Source organism: Rutilus rutilus, assembly GCF_951802725.1.
Source record: "Rutilus rutilus genome assembly, chromosome: 12".
Lineage (NCBI taxonomy): Eukaryota > Metazoa > Chordata > Actinopteri > Cypriniformes > Leuciscidae > Rutilus > Rutilus rutilus.
Window position 1 is genome coordinate 39315594 of NC_140217.1, and position 27900 is coordinate 39343493.

The following is a 27900-nucleotide window of genomic DNA, read 5'->3' on the forward strand; positions in this document are numbered from 1 at the left end:
GTCACGCTCACACGGAAACATATTCTGGCACAGAAACAGACCTTGGTGTTAACATTCATTCACGGCAGTGCTGTTATCACAGACTGTGAGCTGCACGCAGGCTTGCCAATCATTACCAGAGGAAGTTAACGTAAAGTTAAGTAAAAAAAAAGCCTAGTGTGAAATCCTACTTCTTGTCGTTTGGTGTTAAACACATGCAAACTTCGGCTATACATTTAATCCTTAAAAGGTGGCTTAAAATTTTATTTTCGGTCAAAACAGTGGAAGTGTGGACGGCTTAGGAGTTCAACCTGAGTCATGTGTAGATGCTATTCCCAGTCTCTCTCTCTCTCTCTCTCTCTCTCTCTCTTTCTTTCTTTGGGAGTTGGTCATTATATATATATATAGATAGATAGATATATCTACAGATATAGATATATTTATAGTGTTTCCTTATCACTTAACATCAAATTAAGAAACCTGGTTGCCTTCACATTTTGCACTACAAATTTGAGTTAATACAAACAAAGAGATTAGTTTAATTAATGGAAACTCAAAATATTACGTTATCTAGACAACATTAGTGGATCTAAGTTGATTTGACAAAAGAAAAAAAAGTTGTGATAACAAATCATGAAAATATGTTTTATAGTGAGAGAAAAACACTTTTACAGCACACATCAATCTTGATTAAAAATAATGTCCACATATATTAACTCCTTTGTTTAACAGTAAGTTATATATGTGAACATTAGTTGATGCACAATGAACTAACAAAGTAACAAGATAAAAAAAAAATAAAAAAAAAATAATAATAATCTTCTATTGTCAATAATAGCTAATTATTTTCATTGATGCAACCTTTCCACCCTTATTGTAAAGTGTTGGCAGTTATAAAATAAAAAAATTTTAATGGAGGGACAATTGAAGTATAGTGATCCAACATCAAAATTAACCAGCTGTGACCAGCATAGACATTCATTTGGGGTATAATTAAACCACCAGGCAATGAACCCTGAAATTACAAATGTTCTGGATACTAGAGTAAAACTCCAGGTGTTGAAACTCCAAAGCATATTTCATAACTCTGGGAGTACTTGCAGCTGATAATGTTTATGGCTGATTCCATCCTCAGCAGCTTTAAACTAAACTCTAGCCTATTCTTCCCATGCGCTTCATTATTTGCAGCGCTCCACTTCTGTCTGCGGATGATAATGCATACGCCACAGCGACGGCAGGTCACGTTTAAGACACTTTAATCAACATGCTCCAACTCCAGTGACTGCCGGCATTGTCTGGGGTGCAGAAAACTCCATAAAGAGCCTTACACAAACTCCAGCCACACGACCGAGAAGCAGGGAAACGGGGCATGTTATATTTTAAAGATGTTTGTTTATTGGCCTCTTCCCAGCGTGAAAGAGAAGTTTTGCAGAAGTCCCGCTGAGCGCCTCCTTCCAAACATCCCTCATCTACTGCATCGGTTTGCACTAGTGCTTGTGGATAAAATGCTGCCCGTGAGTTTGCAAGGTTGAGAATTGGGAAGCGGGTATTTTTTTGTTGTTGTTGAAAAAAAAAGCCGGATCCAAATTATTTTCACGGTGTTTGGATCTGTTAACACTTCCTGGGCCTTATTACTTCATTGATGCACCACTCTTATGAACTGCCTTTTCTAGGAATCAGACAAAACAGAATATTTAAGATTTAAAATACTTGCACATAGGCAAAATTCATGCATTTTTTACTAAGCGGATACATATCTGATCATGAAAAGATCCAGTTTAAATGTCTTCCAAGATGCATTCATTATTACTTGAGGCTTTTATATTTTAACTTGCATATATAAATTGGATGTTTTAGCATGTATATGATGTGTTTGGTCTTGGTGGACAGAATACTGCAGCGGCTGCTGTTGATTTCTGGACTTGCTAATAGATAAGTAAGTATGTACGGACATGCATAAATCCTGTAGCAGATCTGGGCAGGTGGAGCTGGGGGAGGTGGAGGGTTATAGCAGGCTGCAGGACTAGACAAGCAATCTTATTAGCTGCAGGATCAGCAGAGGCCAATCAGCTTGTGCCATGCGGTAATGCTGTGATTGCTTGCAGATTGCATGTAAAGAAGATCAGCCTGCGCCCTCTAGAGTTTCATGACTGAACTATACATATGTGTAGAGTAATGTGGTGCTTTCCCATATGTGTAGAGTAATTATTCCACTTATACTACAGTTACCACACCTCACGACATTGTTCAGGTTTTTACCCTTTTAAACACTCTTGTGTGTAGGACAAATTTGTCATGCATTATTAATCATAGTAAATACTATAATAGTACATAAATAATGCTAAAATTATATGACCACATTTACATGACCTAAGCATGAACGTGCATGTATCGGACAGCAATCTGATCCTTCAAAACGCAAAGTGACCAATTGTACAATTATTCAGAAATCGTTTTCATACTTAAGAGAGCGTAACAAAACCTAATAATTTCAAAAAGAATCATTTATTGATTCTAAAATGTAGGACGGTCTGGCGGAGGAAAAATAAGAGCAGAGCAAGTTTTGCACGTTGAAAGATGAAGACAAAAAAGTTTTTCTTTTGAATAGCGTGCACTGATGAATCATTCACAATAAAACCAGGAACATGCATTAAGAATTAAACAGGGTCAGTTCTTCATGTTGACTTTAAGGAACCAGAGTTGTTAATTGGAACGATCCCATCCCTCCTATTTTGTGACCCTCATTTGTTTAATGAGTTGTTGTTGGGTTGGTAAAAAAAGAAATGTGTAAATGAGAAAAGAACATATATGAAAAAGAATAAATGAATGCCCTGAACACTGTTTTCTTAACAAACGTTAATTGCGATGCCAAGGACAGAAACAAGGTCAAATTATATTTCCAATTTTGAGGGCAAAATTAATGCCTGAGGGGGTTTCTGGAGGGAAAAGAAGGAGGGATGGAAAAACAGAGACTTCTGAGAAAGATAGACGGAGGAAAATAATGTGAAGGAGGGGAAGATTGTGAGAGAGAAGCACTGTGTGGGAGTTTATTGAGTGGCAAACACAGCTCCCTCAAGCAAAATCATCTAATTAGATTTCCATCCAACAGCCCCCTCATGACCTCTTAAGCTGAGAGAGTCGAGAAGCCAAGAGTCTCCCAAACGGCTTCACGTTCTCCGGAGGCTTCCGGGACCAAAGGTCTTCTGCGAAAGTCTTCCTCCTTCCCACAGAGGAGGAGGACGTCGACCTCCGAGATGGAACGGGGAAGTTCAAGGATAAAGAGTTTTAATTCCACAAGTTTAAATTTGCGTGAACATCCACCAGCGATGAGGAGACGAACTAATTGTAAGCAGTTGGCGGAGGCGATAATTAAATATACACAGTGCGTGGGAAACCTGGAAACATCTAATTGTGATTTCTAGGCCAGGAAAAGTCAAAGAAATAAAGACTGTAAAGAAATCTCTAATTATGCTCCACTTTAAAATTGGTAATTGGCTAGAAATCGGTGTAAAATAGTTTCCAGTAAAAAAAAAAAAAAAAAAAATACATGTCCATTAATCACAAATGATTGCATGGAAAATCAGTGATTAATCATTTTAGAGAATCAATTTATTTCATTAAAACTGGTTTAAAAAAGATTTGAGTCCCTGTACAGAGAACAAAATTAGGAAATCAATTATCTATTTAGCAATTTAATTAATTAAAAAAAAAAAAATTTTTTTTAAAAATGCAATAAAACAACAATGCACTTAAAATTATTTAATATTTTATTGTTACGTTTAACTACATGTGTAACTCAACACATGCAGATAACAATAAAAGATGTATTTTTCTTTGACTTTAACCACTACAGGAATGTCAGAACAGGTTCACTGCATACAGGCTCCTCTCATTATTAAATCAGAATGGATATTCAAATGAAAAAGCACCATTAACTAGCATCCAAAATGTGGCCAGAAAGCAAAAGGGAGAAGCAAAAGTGTAATTTTCCCTCTTCCACATAAATAACCCTCATTATCACAGCTGACCTTTCTGTTACTCTGCATTTCACACTTCACATTTCAGCCTCCTCAGAGGAAAAAGCGCTGCAAATATATATATATTTATTTGTCAATTTAACACACGATTTATTCATTTATATTTTTACTTTTGAAATAATACATTGAAAATGTATCCCTTACTTTTTAAAAGTGGCACTCATAGTTCTCCATACACCGTGTACAAATAATGTTCACTCGGAAACTGCTCAATTTCACAAACTATCACAATGAAACTGCAAGTTACACGTCGAAGTGACATTTTTAAAGTAGAAAAACTGAAATCGTATATATTCTTGTAAAATGCAGTAATCTGTTTTATTTACAACTCTTAAAAATGATCTTTATAGTGTAGGTCAGAGCATAAGTCCTGTGTTATTTTGTAACACTGTATTATATTATAGTTTTTTTATTAATATTTTGAATTTTGTTTTATTTTAATATTTTCCGTTTTCATTTTCATTTTAGTTGAACTTTAGTTACATTTAATCATTTAGCAGTGATGTGTTTTTCAAAAAATTTATTAGTTTTTCATGTCTATAAAGTTTTTATTCATTTTTATTTTATTTTATTTAATTATATTTAAATTTATTTAATTTGAGCTATTTTAGTACATTAAGTTAAATGTTATATATATATATATATATATATAAATTTTTTATTATTTTTTTTATATATATATATATATATTTTTTTTTTTTTTTTTTGTCATACAAATAAATTATGAATGCATGTAAAAGCAAGAGAGAACCGATGAAATATTAATAATTGATTAATATTTTTGTCAGATAAATACCTTCACCGAGTTTGGTATTTTGTTCACTACGGAGGCCCTAAAGGGACCTTTGCAAAAATAAAAATATACAGACTTTCACGTGTTCACGAGAAACCTTTTGCAAAGGTCCCTTTAGGGGCTCTGTAGGTCTCCCCTCATATTTAAAATATATATATAAAAAAAGAATACTTTCCTCATATTTTGATGGCTAATCAAACTTGTAGGTTCGTTAAAAACAAATATCACTTTTGGCCACTGTATTTTGAATGAAATAACCCATCTGCAGGAGTGGATTGAACACTGGTACAGTGTGTGTGTGTCATCATACGAGCGCGATCCAATCCATCTACACGTGCATGCGTGTGCATGTGAGCCACAGTGTACTTCCCCCCTCAAACATTAATCATCTAGCCGGGACCGTCCCGCGGGAGGACCAGACCCTTGTGATCTGTCACAGTGAGCCGCTCTGTGTCGTTTGATGTCTTGTGTGGAGTCGACAGGCCTCTCGTCCCCGGGCCGTTCTTAGTATTTGCCTTTCCACCCGGCCTTTCCCTGCACACGCCACACTATATGATATCTGTCTCTTCTCATCCGATCAGGCCCGCGTGCCCAAATACCACAGGGTTACGAGTCGAATGCCACACGCTCAGACTGCTTCACATGTCAATCTGAACAAGGGTCAGGCATGTAGATGATGTCGGAAAACCAACGAGATCATGAATGGGACACAGCGTGAATCTGAGACCTCTGGGAGGAAGCTTCAAATGTCTCTTTGTTCATTTGTGTCTTAAAGGCATCTTAGGTCACCGTAACTGTGGGCAGAAATGCGAGTTTAGGGGGGAAAGACAATGGGAACAGTTTACAATAAGTTAACTAACATTATTAACAATGCACTTGTTGCAGCATTTATTAATCTTGGTTAAGATTGGTTAATGATAACACAGCTCATGTCAGCTGAGGTCCATCACGTAATATTAACAGATTGAATGATATATTAGGAGATGTGATTCCTCAATGCTTTAGAAGTTTTTTTCAGTGTTAGTTCATGCTAACTAATGTAATTATTATCAGCTCTAATCTGTTCCCTAATTTTTGTACCAGGGTATAAATAAATAAAAACATGGTAGTAACAAAAGCAACACAATACTACGGTATTATCATGGTATTTTAGGACTACTGCACCTAAAAATGCACGATTGTACCATGGTACTACAATGAAAATAAAAAAAAAGGTGATGGATTTAATTAGAATTCACTCAGAAATTTCTAGCAAAGTTCATACAATAATTACAAAGAAACCGATGTTTTTCCACATCAAAAGTTGTATCTTTTAACAAAGTTAATCAAATGAACGGACAAATAACTGTATTTCTATTATCTAGCATTAACCAGCAATAATAATTGTAAGTTTATGTTAGGTAATGCATTAACTAATGGTAACAAGTTAGACCTCATTGTAAAGTTTTACTGATATTTTAGATATGGTACAATAATAATATCATGCATTTTTGGACAATACCATGATAGCAATACTAATGTGTGTGTTGTTTTTAGCGCTACCCAACTATAAACAAATGAAAACCACGTCCCGTGGACACCGCGGCCTGACACATCTACCTGACACTTAAATCCGCGTGAGCTCATAAACACTTTCTCCTTCCATGTCTAACAGCGGTGTGACATCGCTGGATGGGGAGTCGTGCCCCCGGAGCCAAAGCTGCTTATGAGCGATCGGCTAAGTCCTTTTTCATGTCTCTAGCCCTCTTTCTCTCCCTCTGTCTGATTTATTCACCTTTTACACACAAACAAATACGCTGTGTTGTCATCCTTCAAATGGGATCAAACTCCATGCATTTAGCGGCTTAAGCTAATCTGATTTCACTGTTGTTCTATCAGAAGTGCAAGCGGTGACGCTAGCGAGCGCTAGAGCGGGAAAAGCCAACGCTAGTGTGGCACACCAACAAAGCTTGTAGAGCGCAACATAATCTACTGTGAAATGTGAAGTTTTTGAATCGGACGAGAGGCCATATGAAGAGAATATGGCACGGTTTGCAAATTATACATAATACATAATAAAACTTTAATTCTGTAAGGAATTTCTATAGGTGATTTTCGAGGCACAATCTTCTGAAGTTTGTATTGTGCAATTCAAACGGTCAAAAAACCTGTATACTATAATTGTGAAATGTTAATCTGTTCTCTACAATAAGTTTATATTATTTAACATTGGTTAATGCATTAGCTAATGATCAATTTGTTGCAGTATTTATTAATCTTTGTTAACATTAGTTAATAAAAATACAACTGTTTTTAGTCAGTTCATCTCAGCTCGAATCCATTAAACAATATTCACAGATACAACGTTTGATATTAATAATGTGTTCGTAAATGTTGAAAATGGAACTTTACTGTAAACCTTTTACCTTACTGTAAAATAAATATCATATTTTCAAACAGGGTTATGCATCAAGAATTTAATTGAAAATGTAATTTATAATTCCAAAATTTGTATAATTTTTTTATTGAGCTTGCAATACAGAATTTCAGAATTTAAGGAAGTACAGTAAAGAAATGTTTAAATGCAACCTAAAGAAATTAGTATTTTGTTTATGTATTTAATCATATTAGTTTATATATTTTGTAGGGATGCCAGATATATCAACCACCATATTGTTATCGGCCGATATATGTTAATTTTTTATGTTATCATTATCGGCCTGATAAGAAACTTTGGCTGATATAACAAAGCCGATAAATGATGGATTATTTCCTTCAGCTGAGACACTACAGATGCGCACTGATCACCATGATGGTTTTGAACTGCTTAAAATATAATTGAAATCACTTTTAAAAAAAAGGAAAAAACAGTAAAGTGCAACATGTGCAGCACAAGTCTGTCAGATAGGCTACAGAACATCATTGTAATTGTGTGTTTGGGACAAGGCTTTTAATGATGAGACTTTTGTTTTGGTAATCAGGCTCTCAGAACTATATACAACTTTGGATTTAGATTTATTGGCCAATATATAGGTTATCGGCTTTCAGATATAAAGAATTATCGGTTATCGTTATCGGCCAAAATTTTCACATCGGTGCATGCCTAATATTTCGTAATAAGTTAACCTTAGTGGAACACAGCGGATGAACACTACATTTCCCAGAATGCATCATTTGTGTTGAATTTCTTTGAATTACTTATATTTATTTATTTATTTATTTAAATTCCAATTCAGCTTCTTGTGTGTTGTGGCCAATTCAATTTAAATTCACTCTAATTATTAAATGGAAAGAGAGAGCCAATTCTTCAATTCAACACTGCAATCCTCAATATATAACATAACAGAAAGAAATGCATTTCTCAACTAATTTTGAGCATGTACGATAGTACTAATTATTATACATATTTAAACATGAAGAGTGTCATTTTTCTCTGTTCTTAAGATGAATCGATTGCTGTATTCCTCATTTGTAAGTCGCTTTGGATATAAGCGTCAGCTAAATTAATAAATGTTAAATCAGCTTAATATGCAAAGATACAACAAGTAACCGTTCCCAACTTGTAAGCCAATCTGAAGCTGAATCCACTGAAAAGTGCTCAACACAGCAACACGGCCTCAACCAGCCTGTTGAAAGCAACAAACCAGATATCACTGGTGACAGATTTATTCAAAACGCAACTCAAGTGAAGCACATAAACAAGTTCCCTCTCGTGACTCAGGCGTGGGTAAAAATGATGCATGTAAAAACGCCTCGCCGCTGAAGGATCCGCGCCAGTGTTTATGTGGGGGACGGGGTTTGTGCATCTTAAAGCGCCAATCTCAGGTGAGAGATAAATGACTCTAATTGTGTGTTCCTCCACAGGACTAATTCCCCCCCAATCACCCGAGTGATTAATCACAGAGCAAGAGAGCGTGCGAAGTTTGGACGCACAATCCGCATCTTGCTCTGCGGGCGTCTCTTACTCACCTAAGCCAATTTAGTCGACACAACGCAATGGGGAACCCCCGGGGTGATGGGAAACAAATCACGTAAACATGCTACAGGTTATCGTAAAGCTATTACAAAAGCTGCATCTGAAGCTACAGCAGGGGGCTTCCAAAGAGACCTGCGCTTAATGAGACAAATCTATTATGTTAAGCCATCAACCTCTGTATTTGAGGGCCCGGGAACGCTTGCAATTTTTCACCTTAAATGTGCTTCAGAAACGGCGGGTGTCGCGGCCCTTCGGTTTGAAACTGTCCTGCTGAAAGATGAAATGTCTCCCGAGCTGTTCCACCTTTTTCTACTCGCCTCAGTATATACTGGTATTGTGTAGCGCTCAGTCTTTGTTCTGTCCACTGAGATGCCCAGATGAAAAGCAGCTCCACAACGCAACGCTATATCACAGAACTCATGATCATGGTTGTTGAGGTGTGGGAAACACCCATATTACCCATATATAACACCCATATAGTTATCACAAGAAAGAAAAAGGAAAACTTTTGTGTCACCCTTTCTTTCAGGTAAACTTTTACTTCATCTTACGCTACATAACCTTGTAACCCCTAAAAAAGTCATTGCTGGTGACAATACGGCTTCTCTCGCTAGTTTCCTTCCAGTTCTAGTGCTTTCCAAGAACATTTTCTAGATGTGTGATTTGATGTAGTTTCCACATAAAGTCAACATGAAATCTGAAATCGACTGGATTTTCTTTCTTAAAGGGATAGTTCACCCTAAAATGAAAATTCTGTCATCATTTACTCACCCTCATGTCGTTTTAAACCCGTTTGATTTATTTATTATGTGGAACACAAAAGACAATATTTTAAAGGATGTTTCAACTGTTTTTTGCCCATAATAAGTCCGAAACAACATTGGACCCCATTGACTTTCATTGTGTGGACAAAAAACACTTTGTGATCTGCAAGTCATAAGGGTATGGAGCGAAAATATGGTAGAACTTTTATCCCTTTAATACACATCTTGTGCACGATTCATTGATGTATGCTATTCCAATAAATACAATACAAACAAACAAACCAACATAGACACGTACAATGATAAAAACATATACGTGCATAATAGGTTAAAAAACATTCACTGTGTAGTTGTACTTTTATGTTTTTGAAAGGCTCTTTAGTCTTCATTTTCACAGCTGTCATTCATATTCACATGAATAAATGAAGCTTTATCTCTGGGGGTTTCTTCAGAACAAAAGGGTAGTTAATATAGTGACTCACTAGAGAATTTAATTAATCTCAGGTATGTACTTGCTGGAACAACTATGTTTCATCTGTGCATCACAAAGACTAAAATGCTTGTAAGCAGCATATTTACATTGCTCAACATTTGTATTCTACATTAAATATATATTTAATTTAAATCATTCAAATTGTGTTTCAATGCTTAAAACAATTTTTTTCAAAATTGAGCAAAAAGAAGCACTTCTGCACACCTGAGAATAAAATAAAATCTTTTAATAGTTAAACAACTTAAAAAAAAAGAAAGGAACATTCATTCCTTTCTTTCTCCAAGGATGAAAACGGAAGACTACAAATTCCCTTCTTTCACACATCCAAAAGATGTAGTACAAAGGTAACTAGTTCTTTACAACAACACAAAATCTCTAAAAGTCCTTAATCCCACATAACAGTCCTCATTCGGCGGCTCTATTGTCGAGCGAAGCCCTCAAGCCACGCAGAAAGAAGGATTGCACACAATTTCCCATGACATCTCCAAAAGCAAACAACCTTTTGTTGTTCTGTACATTTCACGGATGCTCAAAAAGATGGGGTGGAAAATGTTCAACCGCATTGGATCAACAAATAAACAGAGCTTCCAAGACAAACAACTACTTAAAAAAACAATTCTGCACAGAGATGAGAATTGGGGAATTGGGGTCACGATTAAAAAAACAAAAACAAAAGACAACCATGATATATATATACAGTATATCTATGAAGACCTCTGATGCAAAAGCCTCTAAAAGCCACCTCTGTCGAAAATTTGATAATAATATTGAGTGAATGCTCTCCGTTCATCAAATACTTTCACTTCAAACCCTCTAAATCCCAGCCTTAACCCATTCAGAAATGCTTGGGTAGAAACCTATTCATAGGAGCCTGATAAAAATGTTAATATTAAACAAAAACTTTAGACGGATTTCGAGGCTTTTGCATCTGAAGTCTTCATATGTAGCTCAGATTGTGACTAATGCCATCGGAAATGTAATGTTAAACGTCTCTACATAACTCGAATGAAAAGAAGTGCCACAAACTACTGTCACATGCAGCACTTGCTCAGTGTCAAGTACATGGATTACTCTGCTATTATTATGTTTAGTTGTAGCTCACGGATAAAGACGTGCAAATGACTACTTTTCATAGTTAATGGCAGTACAAAGCAACACAAAAATATAAATATATATTATATGGCTTCTTCAGAGCTGTCATGTCAGCTTTATTTATATAGCACTTCAAATTCAAAGCAGCTTCACAGTGATAAACAGGAAAATAACAGCGGTAATGTTGTAGATTTGATCAATGAGGAAACAAATTCAATTTCAGCAAACTAGGGATAAACGTTACTCTTTTGAAAAGAGTAACGTATAGTTTAGTGGACTTTATATATGAAGACTAGGAGTAATATTTGTCTTATTCTTCAGAAATACATTTTTTTGTGCTCATGAACAAACAGCATGAAGGTAAATAAAGTGAACATGTGTTCTTTTATTCCACGTGTAAACAAAAGCAACAAGTCGAGACTAGGCGCTGCATGTGAGTTTGCTGCACCGCTGACTGGACACTGCACACTTTCTTCGCAACTAGTTTATAAATTGCCTTTGGGACGAAATGTCAGACGGATCATTCTTTCCAATTGAAAAAGGTCCACAGTCGGAGCAAAGCAATAATGAAACTATTTTGACAAAAAACAGGAAAGCGATTGGCTCCGTACTAAATCTGACACGCCGTGATTGTTCTGCCACGACTCCAATGTTTCTGTCCGGGTTGGGAGGTCTTGTGAGGTCAGCGGAGGTCATGCAGTGTCTTTAAGATGCTTCACTTTTTAGGACACGGCCAAATAGGAAGGAGAGATTGGTGAGTGGAGCCAAACTACATTAGCCCAGCGAGATCAGACGAGATATTGAGCTTTGGAAAAACAAATCTTGTTAGGCGTTGTAAACTGCCGTCAAACTGAATCAGGGAGGCCATGCTGAGAGCGGCATTCCCACAATGCAATTAGACTCTCGCCACTTCATCACGCCGCACACCTGATGTTCCCCGAGCGCTCGGCGACTGATATATACGTATTAACGCTGAGCCCAGCTGTCTGAGAGGAGCCGTCTGATGTCAGATTACATATGCTTTTCATGGAAATGACAATTTTTCCCTTCCAGGTACCAATCGCAGCTGACAGCTTTATCAACACAAGAAGCCATTGGGAACAACTAAGTCAGTGTCTTGTGACCGGAGATATCATCCTGAGGAAATCGACAGCGCACATGCAATACTGATGATTTTTGTGCGGAACAACAGATCTCGTTTCCGCTGCCTTTCAAACGCCGATGCGATCAAAGCGGCGCGGGTCTGGCGAGCGCGATTTCTGATTAGATTGATGAGACTTCTCAATGTGCAAAACACAGAGACGTCACGTTATCTCACCTGGCCAGGCTTGGCGTCCTCGCAGATTGAAGCCTCGTAAGGAGTGGCGAGTTCGGGAGGGTTGTCGTTCACGTCCAGGATTCGGATGCTCACCGCCGACTGAGACGACATGGACTGGTTATCTGAGGGAGACAGAGATGAAACAATCATCATGATGGACGAGAAGTCATATGCAGTTCTAAAAAAAAAAATTACATTATTTTGGCTGGGTAAAAAGTGCCATTGATGAGCGCTGCGTTTTACCCAAAGTTGAACATTCTTCAACTCTCGGCGACCGATAACTCTCAGTGCCTCGTTACGCTCCTGGCGTTTTAAAAAACAATTGGAAAAATACACCAGCCGCATGAAAAAAACACTTTGGTGGCCTATAAGTCACTTTAGATAAAACCATCTGCCAAATGCACACATATATATTCTATATAAGTATTATAAACTGGTTTTAGACCAGTGTATTGTATATAAGTATATTTTGGCAGATTTGTTTGACTTTTCAAATATAAACAAGTGAATAAAATCTGCTAGAGACAACAAATCGGTATATGGTTTTCTCCATCATTGTCTGACTCCGGTTTGAACATAAAAGACTAAACGTTTTTGAAATTTTCAGTTGCTTGCGTGTGAGGTAATCAAAGCTGCTAGGGACACAAGTTGTTGTAGCTCCGCCCTCTGTGCCGGAAGCAGCAGCTCATTTGCATTTAAAGGAACAGACACAAAAACAGTGTGTTTTTGCTCACCCTCAAAAAGTGACAATTTTAACATGCTATATAAAAATATCTGTGGGGTATTTTGAGCTAAAACTTCACATACACACTCTGGGGACATCAAAGAGTTATTTTACATCTCGTGAAAAGGGCATCATACCACCCCTTTAAGTCTGTAACACCGCCAAATATAAAACAGAAGCATTGAAGTATATCACACTACTGTACTGCCATCACAGTTTGTGTCTGAGGCACTTTTACAATAACTATACTCTGTGAATTCATCAGGAATCTAATTTTTGAGAAACATTTTTGAGAAAATTTTCAATTAGGAAGTCAATTAGAAATTTTAATGATAAGAGCACACCGTTTGGGGCTGGCATAATGATATAAACACAGATAAATGGATTCAATATTGGGCTGCAATACCATTTTGATCATGGCCTTATTAAGCTACAATAAAAATGGAAATATTATTGGGAAATGTGTACATAATTAGTTCATATAAGTAAAATGATCTAGTAATTAAAAAAGCTCTCTGTGTTGGGTGCGACTGATCCTTAGCTAAATTCTGTGCTTCATTATTTCATTAGAAATGTTTTAATTTTCACAAGAGATGATTCTCACCACCACAGCAGGCCAAGGAGAGGGCCAGTGTTTTCACTGTAATGAGACATAATTACCTTTTTTAATTAACACAGCTGTAATGCTTGTGTTTATTTGCAGGGATGTACAGTAGTCCACGCATGTTATGTTATTTAGCATATGTAAATTAGGTCTATACTAATTTAAATATGCTGTTTCATTGCCTTGTTTTTCAAGCCTTGCTTATGCATTATAAAACACAAACACATTTGTAAAGCACATACATTTCTGGAAGTCGGCAAATTCACCCCAAAATCAAACGAAAGAAAAGAGAAGTTATTTTATAATAATGATATTATATATTATATATAATGCATGAAAAACAAACAATTGAACAAACAATAAAATAAATAAATGAACAAACAAACAAACAAATCATTTGAAATCATGTAAATTGTAAAGTATTCATCATGGTGTAGTATTTACTATATTGCCTGATATTTAAAGTAAAGTAAAAATAATGCAGGAAAAACTTACAAAAAATGAATGAATGAATGAATGAATGAATGAACGAACGAACGAACGAACAAACAAATGACCGAATGAACGCATGACCGAATAAATATTTCAACTATGTAAACTGCAAAGTATCAATTCTGGTGGTATTTACTTTATTGCCTGATAATTTACTGATTTAAATAAAAAGTTTATTTCATTGTAAAACATTTTCACTTTTGATTCTTTGGTAGATTTGGACATGTTTTCAGGAGAGTCGCCCAAATACACCAAGAAGACAATGGAACAAGTGAGGAACAGATTTCAAGTTGTATTCCCCTAAAGCAGGCAATACTTTCTCCGTGCTTATAGAGCACACATCAGATCTAAATATATCTACCGATGTGTCTGAGATATGAAGAGAAGGGATTTGAGCAGATTACAAGATGCAGGTCTTCTTCTACAGTCCCTGCCCAGCAGATGTTGGACGGCCACATATCTTCATGACATATTACCAGTCAGGTACTATATTAGAAAACCGCCACTTCAATCCTGTTTGAAAGCATGTGGATGGAGCTCGGCGCGCGAGTTACAAGGAAATGAAGTCTTGTGGGGTACGGCAGTACAGTAAATCCAACAGGACGGGAGGGGGATCATACATTTCTATCTCAACAATCTTTGTCTCAAACATGTAGACGGCACAGCAATATACACTGATCGTCAGTAACAGCGAATCATAAATGACTGATGATAGATTTGAAGGAATTATAGTCTGCTCTGATCCAACTTCCACTCCAATATATACATTTAAATGTTCCTTCTCTTAAAAGAGCTTATTTATCAAAGAGACAATTTCTTTCCGATCTCAGTAATATGTGAATAGTATCATCGGAGTGACATGTTGTCCCCTATAGCGTGGGCAATCAAGAACCATCCTGAATACAGGGATTTCAAACAATCGTATCACCTTAACATTTGGCCGTTCTTATTTGAAAGAATATCAAAGATGTGGGAACAGAAGGCTATCACTTTCATTGTTATCCTCAGTTTATATTTAAGACAGAGCTTCGTTTACATGATGAGCCGGAAGCCGAATGTAATACAGTATAAAATGTTTGAGCAGAGATTATTCTGCATTCTGTTTGACTCCGCTGAATCCGAAGAGCTGTCTGCACTTTGTTCCGGCTTTGCTGTAATAAACTACATTTTTGAGATCTTCGACGCCACACATCATTTTTTCTTACACACTGGTTTGCCTAATGAGGACCAGTCATGCTTTTTTCAAGGTTCATCTTTCTTCAGTGTGTAATGTTGCTGTTTGAGCATGAAAAAGCTCTGCAAAGTCCCTCCAACGGGAGTTATTCTCTATACCACTGTTTCTGAACTCCCTGAAACGCCTCCATTGTAGTCTTGAGTTTTATTCTGGGAATGAACACATCACAATATTCCTCATTTAAATAATTCATACGTAGAATAAAGGGGCGGGGCATTTCCCAAACAAACTCGAAGCGCTTGACCAATCACAACACACTGCTCCAGCCGACCAATCAGAGCACAGTGTGCTTTTCAGAAGGAGGGGATTCATAGAGACAGGAACTAAATGGGTGCGTTACCCAAAAGCATCGTTAGCCAACTGTGTTCGCAAGTTCCGTCGTTATCAGCATAGTTCAACGAGTCGGTGTTTCCCGAAACCATTGTTCAAACGAACATTCGCAAACAGCATCGCAAAGTTATTTAGTTGGAACGACAGAGTTTCTAGTTTGCATGACATGTGGACTTAATAAATCCTAATCTTGAGCCAAATAAGCAAGCTGACATTCAGTACATCCTGTGTCTTTAATTTAGAATACATACAAATGTCATTTACGTCTTTTAGTTTGTCAAGAGATTTAAAGCACCGTTTTTGAAGAGTGCGCATGTGCGAATGTGCTCTACTATGTAAGAACGAGCCTATGATTGAATCTGGAAATAAAGCAAAATAACTGAGAAAACTGAGAAATAGTCCTCAGATGTCATGTCTGTAATTTATAGCAAAACATCTAGCATTAATCTGATCTCAAACTGATTCATTTAAAGAAGTTATTACTCCACCACCTGCATGACGTCATAAACTAACGTGGTTGAACGACCAATTTGCAACAATACGGTTTCGGGAAACAGTCGTGACTAGCTAGTTGATTTCTTCAACGATGCATCGTACTATAGTAGTTAAGCAGCGAGTTACGTCGTTGTTCGGACAGACTGGAAGAGAGGGGCTGCAACAATGGAGAATATGGGGGAAATAATGTGTTTTTTTAACAGAAAGTCAAGCCCAAAAACAAAATCAAGACTTGGGGCATAATAGATCCTCGTTAGCTTAATAGTGTGGAGGGTTATTGCACATAGGTCTAAATATAACATATAAAATAAGCTGAATGAAAACTATGCATCCTCTTAGTCTTTCATAAGTTGAAATGAGAGCGGATGCATATTTATTTATTCTTTAATTACATGTTCAAAATGGCCCTGTGTGAATAAGATCCTACATCAGATTTTCTGCATATTGTAAGAACAACATATTTAAACAATGTCTACACAATCTTTTTCATGATTCATATCCAGTTAAATGTTTGTCTCAAAAAAAAAGAAAAAAAAAAAGAACAGAAGCAAATCAAGAAAAAGTTCACATTGCCTTTGGTGCATTTCTGACTCATATGAGCCCCAGTGGGAGTCGACTCGCAGCAGGCTCAGCTTCCCTGCGTGCTAGTTGGCACTGAATGAGTATAACTGACACAGACTGCAGACCTATGGCCTAAATATGAAATTAAACTCATCTTGTTTTATCAGCGCTCCCGGTTGCGCTAACCGTGCCTAATGAGCTTCAAATGTTGAGCAAATTGACAAAACAATATCTCTGTCCTCAACCCACGCCAGAAGACATGAGAAGCACATCCAGGAGCAACAGTTTGGCATGAAAGCAAGAAGTGATTTTTTCCTAAGTCCGGATAAGCTTGAGTAATTTAAAATAGTATAAAGTAGGCTAAATTTAACTTTAATAGTACAAACACTGCTTTATTTTCAGTGCGTCATGGCCACTCAGACAGTGGATGTCAGACACAATAAACATCTCTGAGCTCCAGTCATCGCTGTGGATGAAATGTGTGAATCATGTTGTTGAACTTCATCTGACTCCTCAAGAATAAAACAATCCTCGCCAGTACAGTCAGACTTACTAAGATAGATAGATAGATAGATAGATAGATAGATAGATAGATAGATAGATAGATAGATAGATAGATAGATAGATAGATAGATAGATAGATAGATAGATAGATAGATAGATAGATAGACAGACAGACAGACAGACAGACAGACAGACAGACAGACAGACAGACAGACAGATAGATAAAAAGTTGATTCAACAATTTTGCTCTAAATAATATAATTGCAAGTAAACAAGATGCATCATGTCTGATGATCAACCATAATTGTAAAAAACACAAACATTTTCTTAATATATATTTTTAATTAAAAAGATATCAAGATGTGTAACCCTTTTTTTGTTGTTGTTGTTGTCTTGTTTTAATCACAAATGATTAAATGATTAAAGTTTCATGCTTAACACAAGTTGCAACTGTTTATATAAAACAATTTATCCTCGATGTCAAATCCAACTTTATGTTATTTTAGTAGTTAATCACCGAAAGCATGAACGCTTTAAATTCAAGAGACATTTAAAAATCCAAAATCATCAATTACCTTTGTACAATAACCTATAATGATGATTGACACACAAAATCTGAAGCAAAGCCACATGAGAAGCGGTGAACTCGACGCTGTGTGCTGTCGCTGTACTGTGGCTTTCTCATTAAAAATGAAGCCACAGAGTTTGGCTGTGATTACAGAAGTGTCATTTTTTCGTTACAAATAAACCTCTCCGTATTGCTAATGGTCAAAAAGGGCCAATTTTAGAGCAGGAACATTGAAATGCTTACAAATCCAGAGAGAGTGCAGAGCAGTTATTTTTCACTCTCCACACCAAATGTCCTTTCTGTCGAGATAAAGACACAACTGTGTTCATAGTATCTCTTTACCCTAAGGGTAAGACATAATGGTTTTTCCTCTATTTATCACCTGAAAAAGACGAAGAGAGTAAGCGCGAGAGAGAAACCCTGTCTGCAGTTTGATATCTTACACCCTATCAAACGCACAGAAATTATATGTCAGTCTTCTTCAGCTGATAGGATTCTGCAGCGAGCCATCTCTCTGCCAGACTTTCTGACAGTAAAACTCCAGCCTGGAAGCGTCGTGCCAAGACTTCAGAAAGAAAAGGACCTGATAACTCCCTCTGGACAGAAAAGAAAATTTCCTCCCCTCAAGTCAACTTTCACAGCGCAAGTGCAGCGCATGTGTTCGGTTGGCGCGCGGACGCTTTTGCTACGCCTGCTTTGCCAGGACTAAACCGACGCCCTTGAAAAGATTGAAATTGTATTTATTCCCAGTCGACTGAGGCATATTGAACAGCCATTTCTGCGCATGACAGAGCTGAAAGGTCTTCCCAGATTTTGTCTGAAATATCATATTTACTAATATCACCAGCGATGGCGCATGAAACGTTCTCCACACATCGATCTGCAAACGTAACTCTTCAATGAACACTCATTACGTTCTTGAGTGGAGTGTGAAATTTTAAAATACGAATGTACGGGGGAATTATAAAAAGCATTTCCAAACTGGCCACTCGATGCCTCATTGCCCACTGACTCTGATTCCATATATTTTGCAGTGAACAAGCACAGGCTGAAATTCGCTGTGAATTTTGATTAAGCCATTGACTTCGATAATGATTTTTTTTTTTTTTTTTCTGTAGAAAATGACTTTATTTAGCAGAAAAACCCAGGTCAGTGTTTGTGTCTGAGACTGGGATTGAAGCACTTTCTGTCAACTTTACTGTGACGGTCCTTGACTAAAGCTCAAGATGTGACACAACTGACATGGCAACCATATCTCTTGATAAAAACGAACTGTTCAAAAATGAGATCTGAATGTTAAAAGAGGAAAGAGGGCAAGGGTCACATCATCCCAGCTCAGCTAATACATCTAGATGAAAAAAGATGATGGACGTTTTCAACAAGATATAGTGGCCCCAAAACATATCTGGACACTTACAAATGCATGAATGCCATTGCATTATATCAAGTGTCTGTATTTGTGCATTGTTATTTATTTACAATAAATGACACTTGCATGATATTATATTATCTCATTGCATGTTATCTAATGCAATGGAATTCAGACCATCAGACAATAAACCTTTGCGCAGTTTTTAAAGTTCATTTCTACATCAATCTATCATGCAAAAAAAAAAAATCACTGGGGTTATACATTCTTTATGAACACAATAACTGCTTAGCTCCGTCCACCAATCTAGCTTCGTTATCTCAGCATTGTCTTTATAAGACACTGTTGCAGCATCCCAGAGTGCTTTGAAAATGTTATTTCTGGACGTTCAAAAAGCCACGTTTTTTTTTTTTTTTTATGTTTTGAAAACTAGTTTTTTTCTTTTCTTGGTTATGCGAACTTTAAAAGGATAGTTCATCCAAACTGAAAATTCTCTCATCATTTAATCATACAGTGTACGGGGGGAAAAATACCATGGAAATCAATGGGGATCCATCAACTGTTTGGTTACTCACAGTCTTCATAACTTCTTTTGTGTTCAGCAGAAGAAAGAAATTCATACAGGAATGGAATTTTCATTTTTGGGTGAACTATCCCTTTAATATAAACATTCCATTTGATCATTCTTCAAACATTATTGGAATGTTACTTTTTGAATGTTTATCTTGAACATTCTGAGGCAAACAGTAACATTTAAAATGTTAGATGAATGTCTAACTAAAATGTTTCAGGACAAAAGCATTCTGTATAAATAATGTATTTGTGCTAACGTTTTCAGAACATTATTACCAGACCAGATAACTTTGAACAAACATTCTATTAACGTTACTGGAAGAACGTTTGTTCATAATTTTGAGAGAACCTTGCCAAAACGTTGCCTAAAGTTCTGAGAACGTTCCTTGTTAGCTGGGATCATATCAAACGGCATATTAAACTGAAAGCCATCCCTCTGTTTTGACTTTATTCCTCCGAATTAGATGCACAGAATTGAGGCCACTTCGTAGACGACTGAAAGCAGTTTGCGATTGATGAAGTGAAGTGTACCTGCTTGCACCGCTGTAACCGTGATGTTGTGCCAGCCGGCAGTCTCTCGGTCCAGGATCTTTCCCAGAGTGATGTCACCTGTTACAGGATCGATGTTAAAGATCTGCTCCTGGTCTGTGCTTTGGTCTATAGAGTACCTGGGCATAGAGGACAAATACGGGTTTAAAGAGACATTCACTCAAAAACCTTTTTCTTTGCAATATTTTTTATTTATAGACTGGGGCTGTCAAGCACTGAAAATGAACAGAGCAATCTTTAAGCTGAAAATCTGCACTTCCACTCTAATGCAACTCAGAACTTGTTTGGCATACAGCTAAACATGCAACAAATTCAATACCATAGATGAAGAATAACAGGGAAGAGAGGAAATTGCACTCTACTGTCATGGGTTGTGAAAGCTTAATAGTGCAAAGGTCTATTTTGATACTTTGATGGTGCTCTTATGTCCCTGACAGCAACTGTCACCATCCACTTTTACATCATACATAATTACATACTACAATTAAAAGATGTTACAAAACGGGTTCTAAAACCATGTCACCCACACACACTTCTCTCCAAATGTTCAAATGCCATTTAACCAAATGTGTTATTACTCAGGTAGCTGCTGTAAAAATGTCAACAGTTTAACTGTAACTTGCAAGATGCTCTTCAAACTTTTGCTCTGTCATAATAGTTGTCGACCTGAAAGAGAATATTGATCAAAAGAGATAGTTGGTGCTCACTTTAGAAACCCCTGTGAAAACACAGAGAATCAACTTGAGTTGGATTTGGAATTGAATTAATAATGTATTCTATATTCCAATTCAGCTTCTGAATTTGAAGTGAATTTGAACTGATATGGAACACAGGATGCATGATTGCAATTTGAAATGAACTCTATGGAGGTAAATTAAAATGAACTGAAATTCAAATGAATTCATATGATTGCAATTTTTAATTACATTAAAAAAAGAAAAAGAAAATTAGATTAGATAAAAAAAATGTATATAAGTTGTAGTTTATTTAGTTTTAGTTATGTTAGTACTTCAATATAGACAAAAAAAATAATAATAATAATAATTCCTTGGAAACTAACTGAAATATGTTTTATACATTTTTATATGTATATATTATTTCAAGTTTAAAAAAAATGGTTTTAGCTGTAGTTAATAATAAGACAGACAGACAGACAGACAGACAGACAGACAGACAGACAGACAGATAGATAGATAGATAGATAGATAGATAGATAGATAGATAGATAGATAGATAGATAGATAGATAGATAGATAGATAGATAGATAGATAGATAGATAGATAGATAGATAGATAGATAGATAGATAGATAGATAGATAGATACTATTTTATTTTATTTTTTGATGAAGATTTATGAGTGCACAAACCTAATTCAAGATACAAATTACTTTGAGTTTGTATTCATCATAATTAAAACACTAATTGTAATTTCTAGTCATGAATTATGAGGACAAACTAGAGTCAGTACTTCAATTGCCCTCTCCAAACAAATGATTAATATTTCATACAGTGCTTTGATAAACCATTCCATATTTTCATCCCAATCGGAATACAAACACCTCTGACAGAATGATGAGGTGACCAAACTCAATGAGGTTTTCGTAATTTTTCCCACCGACTCGCTGTACTCACTTCATTTTTTAAGACCCCTGGGGGTTTAATGTCAGCTTCTGCAGTTTTAGACTTTATATGGAATACAAATTTATACAAATTAATTCACTTCTTATTTTACCTTACGCTTATTACTCTGTGCCAATAGGTTAAGGCGGCTCTTTGGAAAAAGTTAAAGTGCCCAAAGGAGATTGCAGAAAAGAACCTATTAAAGCTGAGGTGGAGAAGAGTCTGAATTTAGTCCGTGGAAAAGATTTTTCAACTACATTATTCTTATTGACTTTTAATTGTCATGGAAGCACAAGTGCAGAGCTGGTTGATTTAAAAAAGCCCTTGAGTTGTTCAACTTCTGCATGTATTAATGCACGACTGGATTTAATACATTCTTCATGTATAGATAAAGAACAACAAAAACGTACTGAAATATGGTAATGGTAAATATGGAAATGGTATTCCAGCATGGAAATAATAAGTCCGATTGCTTAGGAAACTAATTGGACATTTTTTTTGAGAAAAATAAAACCTGCTCTACACTGCAAAAACTGATTTTCTTCCTCAGTATTTGGTCTTCTTTTCCAGTACACATATCTAAACATCCTTAAATTGAGATACATTTGAGCAGAAAAATGACTTGCGATATTAAGACTTGTTTTTTGAAAAATGTATCAAATTTAAGCAACCTTAACAGCGACAAATGTCCACACCAAATGTGACACGACTACGAGACGGCACAAAATCAATCCCTAATCACAGCCAATCAGAAGAGCGTGTGGGCGGAGTCTCAATGCAAGCGCACTGCACTCACAACCAAATCAATCCAAAATCACAGCCAATCAGAAGAGTGTGTGGGCGGAGTCTCTCTGCAAGCGCACTACACTTGCAACCAAATCAATCCAAAATCACAGCCAATCAGAAGAGCGTGTGGGCGGAGTCTCTCTACAAGCGCACTGCACTCGCAACCAAAACAATCCAAAATCACAGCCAATCAGAAGAGCGTGTGGGCGGAGTCTCTCTTCAAGCGCACTGCACTCACAACCAAATCAATCCAAAATCACAGCCAATCAGAAGAGTGTGTGGGCGGAGTCTCTCTGCAAGCGCACTGCACTTGCAACCAAATCAATCCAAAATCACAGCCAATCAGAAGAGCGTGTGGGCGGAGTCTCTCTACAAGCGCACTGCACTCGCAACCAAAACAATCCAAAATCACAGCCAATCAGAAGAGCGTGTGGGCGGAATCTCTCTGCAAGCGCACTGCATTCCCAACCAAATCACATCCGATCAGAAGAGCGTGTGGGCGGAGTCTCTCTTCAAGCGCACTGCACTCACAACCAAATCAATCCAAAATCACAGCCAATCAGAAGAGCGTGTGGGTGGAGTCTCTCTACAAGCGCACTGCACTCGCAACCAAAACAATCCAAAATCACAGCCAATCAGAAGAGCGTGTGGGCGGAGTCTCTCTGCAAGCGCACTGAACTTGTAACCAAAACAATCCAAAATCACAGCCAATCAGAAGAGCGTGTGGGCAGAGTCTCTCTTCAAGCGCACTGCACTGGCAACCAAAACAATCCAAAATCACAGCCAATCAGAAGAGCATGTGGGTGGAGTCTCAATGCAAGTGCACTGCACTCGCAACCAAATCAATCCAAAATCACAGCCAATCAGAAGAGCGTGTGGGCGGAGTCTCTCGTCAAGCGCACTGCACTCGCAACCAAATCAATCCAAAATCACTGCCAATCAGAAGAGCGTGTGGGCGGAGTCTCTCTTCAAGCGCACTGCACTTGCAACCAAATCAATCCAAAATCACATCCAATCAGAAGAGCGTGTGGGTGGAGTCTCTCTTCAAGCGCACTGCATTCCCAGCCAAATCAATCCAAAATCACATCCAATTAGAAGAGCATGTGGGCGGAATCTCTCTGCAAGCACACTGCGCTATAAACCAAATCAATCCAAAATCACTGCCAATCAGAAGAGCGTGTGGGCGGAGTCTCTCTTCAAGCGCACTGCATTCCCAGCCAAATCAATCCAAAATCACATCCAATTAGAAGAGCATGTGGGCGGAATCTCTCTGCAAGCACACTGCGCTATAAACCAAATCAATCCAAAATCACTGCCAATCAGAAGAGCGTGTGGGCGGAGTCTCTCTGCAAGCGCACTGCAGAAAGATCAACTTAATTCAACTTCATTCAAAGGGAAAATGGCGATTTTTACTTGTTTTAGGCAAAAACTCCCTTGCATCTTGATTTAAGAATGCTTAGATATTTCTACTGGAAAACAAAACAAAAATGTTATTATTATTTTTTTTTTCAGTGAAGTACCAATGTCCCTCCTGGAGCTCATAAAAAGCCACAAGGAAAACAAACAAATATTTCCTGTCCACATAGCAGGAGTGTGTTTTTCCAGCAGGTACAGTGCTCTCTGAGGGCTCGGTCCACCCCGTGTCCCGCTGGTATTGGGTGGTTCGGGCACAAGAGAGAGTGATGGGGCTCTGGGCAAAGCCCCTGTTTGCTAGCCGAGTCCAATGGAGATGATTAAAGTGGTACCGATGGGCATGGGCTCCATGCCATATGCAGATGTGTGCCAGCCAACCAGCCGAGTTGCTTGCCACGGCGCTGTGCTTTATAACACCTGGAGCACTTTGAGCGCAGCCTCATGCATTTTTAATGGAGGTAATTTGCAAAGGCTATGTGTATGTGTGCCAGAGAGACTATACGGCCAGCCAAAGCCTTTTACTTCCCTTGTGCGTCACCTTTGAGCAGCAGCAATGAGTAAATCATATTTCTGTGCGCTGATGGCTCTGGAGAATAAAGAGCTCTATCAGGATGTCGAATTGCATGACAAAAATGCAGGGCGGGCATCTTTGGTAATGGCAATTCAGATGGCGTGCCCACTGACCACCCGCAGTGCGTTCACTGACCATCTGATGCATTTACAAAAATAGAAACAAACGCTAATTTGATTGACTGGTTCCTCAAGTAACGACATACAGGGTTCTTTATCAATCAACCCGGACGCAAATGATCATTGCCACAGATTAACAGGTTAGACGTTAGAGTCATCAAATATTGAGGAGCAGGTTTTAGTTTGTGCTAGAACACGACGGACCGAACACCACCGGAATTGGATCCGACATCTATTTCAGTGGATCCACCACGAAAATAATTGACCTGTAGATTATAAAATGTACATTTTACATTTAAACCTGTACATTTAAAAACAGGTTAGTTTTTTTTTTTTTTTTTTATGTGAGTAAAAATAGCTTCTGTTAATTGAAATAAAGCTAATATAAATATAAAATAAAATATTAAATGTAGAATAAAATATTAAATATTGAATAAATATTAAATAATAATAATATATAAAATGTAGAAATTAGAAAAGTTTGCTTCGGAAAAAGCTTATTATATATATATACACTCACCTAAAGGATTATTAGGAACACCTGTTCAATTTCTCATTAATGCAATTATCTAATCAACCAATCACATGGCAGTTGCTTCAATGCATTTAGGGGTGTGGTCCTGGTCAAGACAATCTCCTGAACTCCAAACTGAATGTCAGAATGGGAAAGAAAGGTGATTTAAGCAATTTTGAGCGTGGCATGGTTGTTGGTGCCAGACGGGCCGGTCTGAGTATTTCACAATCTGCTCAGTTACTGGGATTTTCACGCACAACCATTTCTAGGGTTTACAAAGAATGGTGTGAAAAGGGAAAAACATCCAGTATGTGGCAGTCCTGTGGGCGAAAATGCCTTGTTGATGCTAGAGGTCAGAGGAGAATGGGCCGACTGATTCAAGCTGATAGAAGAGCAACTTTGACTGAAATAACCACTCGTTACAACCGAGGTATGCAGCAAAGCATTTGTGAAGCCACAACACGCACAATCTTGAGGCGGATGGGCTACAACAGCAGAAGACCCCACCGGGTACCACTCATCTCCACTACAAATAGGAAAAAGAGGCTACAATTTGCACAAGCTCACCAAAATTGGACGGTTGAAGACTGGAAAAATGTTGCCTGGTCTGATGAGTCTCGATTTCTGTTGAGACATTCAGATGGTAGAGTCAGAATTTGGCGTAAACAGAATGAGAACATGGATCCATCATGCCTTGTTACTGTACCACTGTGCAGGCTGGTGGTGGTGGTGTAATGGTGTGGGGGATGTTTTCTTGGCACACTTTAGGCCCCTTAGTGCCAATTGGGCATCGTTTAAATGCCACGGCCTACCTGAGCATTGTTTCTGACCATGTCCATCCCTTTATGACCACCATGTACCCATCCTCTGATGGCTACTTCCAGCAGGATAATGCACCATGTCACAAAGCTCGAATCATTTCAAATTGGTTTCTTGAACATGACAATGAGTTCACTGTACTAAAATGGCCCCCACAGTCACCAGATCTCAACCCAATAGAGCATCTTTGGGATGTGGTGGAACGGGAGCTTCGTGCCCTGGATGTGCATCCCACAAATCTCCATCAACTATCCTATCAATATGGGCCAACATTTCTAAAGAATGCTTTCAGCACCTTGTTGAATCAATGCCATGTAGAATTAAGGCAGTTCTGAAGGCGAAAGGGGGTCAAACACAGTATTAGTATGGTGTTCCTAATAATCCTTTAGGTGAGTGTATATATACAGTATATATATATATATATATATATTTATATATTTTGTTTTATTATTATTATTTATTTATTTTATATATATATATATATATATATATATATATATATTTTTTTTTTTTATTATTATTATTTAAAAAAAAAATTAAGGGGAAAAGCCAACAAACTAAAATGAAAATGAAAACTGAGAATATAAAAATAAAAGCTAATTAAAAATATGATTAAATACTATAATAGTATGTAAATAAAGAGCAAAATAATATTTATATATATTTATATATTCAATACCGATCAATGCTTGTGTATCGTCTGATATCTGATATGAAAACGATATATTATGCATCCCCATTTTAACAAAAATAAAATAAAAATCCATTCTAGATTTTATTGCAGTATAATCAGTAAAGTAACAATGGAGTGAAATTCCAGATAAACCTGCATCTTAAAGGCATATAAAAACAAACTTTGGTCGATCACTTTACACGCCAGTCACGCGGTCTTTTCCTGCATAAGTGTGTGTTTCTCGGCCAGGATAAGCTGGAGTGTGGACCAGACTTTCTGCCTCGAGTCATAGGTCTGGAAACGCAAGACTACACAACAGCAGACAGAAAGTTTTTGCGATTGAGCAGACTTTTGACATGCTTTCCAAGGCCTTGAGGTAAAGAAGCTTTTCTGGACTGTGCATGTGTGTTTGTAAAGAAGGATGGCAGGTTGATAACTGTGTGTGCCAAGGTGCCAATAGTTTGATGGGAAAAGCCTCCGGCCAGCAAATTCCAAGAGCCACACTTTGTTACGCTTCCGTGACTCGGTATATCTCCAGTAATAGGCTCTTCAATGGAAGAAATTGATCCTTGTCTAAACTACGAAGTGGACTGTGGCCAGGGTGTGAACACACACACACACACACACACAAACACAAATAAACAAACTGTTTTGCCTTTTCACTTTATCTCATTGAGGCTCAGAGTCACTGAAGTTGTGCATTGTGATAAAATAGCTGATAAAGCATTGTGGCTGCCAAGCTTAATGATGTATTTAAATGAAAGAACCCTGTAAGATCTATAGCTGCAGAGTTGTGCAACAAAGTTTTGCCCATGCAACAATTTTTCTAAAAATGTCTGGGCAAATTACTACTAAATATTTAAGGCTGCAGTGTTTCTTAACGTGATTTATACATTTATAAACAACATTACAATCACAATCAGTCAACGTAAAGCATCTGCAACCCATTT

The 27900-nt window shown here is 37.3% G+C and overlaps 1 protein-coding gene across 2 annotated transcripts in view; it reads right to left on the reverse strand.

Moving 5' to 3' along the window:
• Positions 1-27900, reverse strand: part of cdh22 (cadherin 22) — a 201720-nt gene that overhangs the window by 25353 nt on the left and 148467 nt on the right. For both annotated transcript variants that reach the window (XM_084425678.1, XM_084425677.1), the window contains 2 exons: positions 20417-20553; positions 12432-12553 (listed from right to left, as the gene is read on the reverse strand). In XM_084425678.1, the coding sequence (XP_084281804.1) occupies positions 12432-12553; positions 20417-20553 (259 nt within the window). The remainder of the gene's footprint in view (positions 1-12431; positions 12554-20416; positions 20554-27900) is intronic.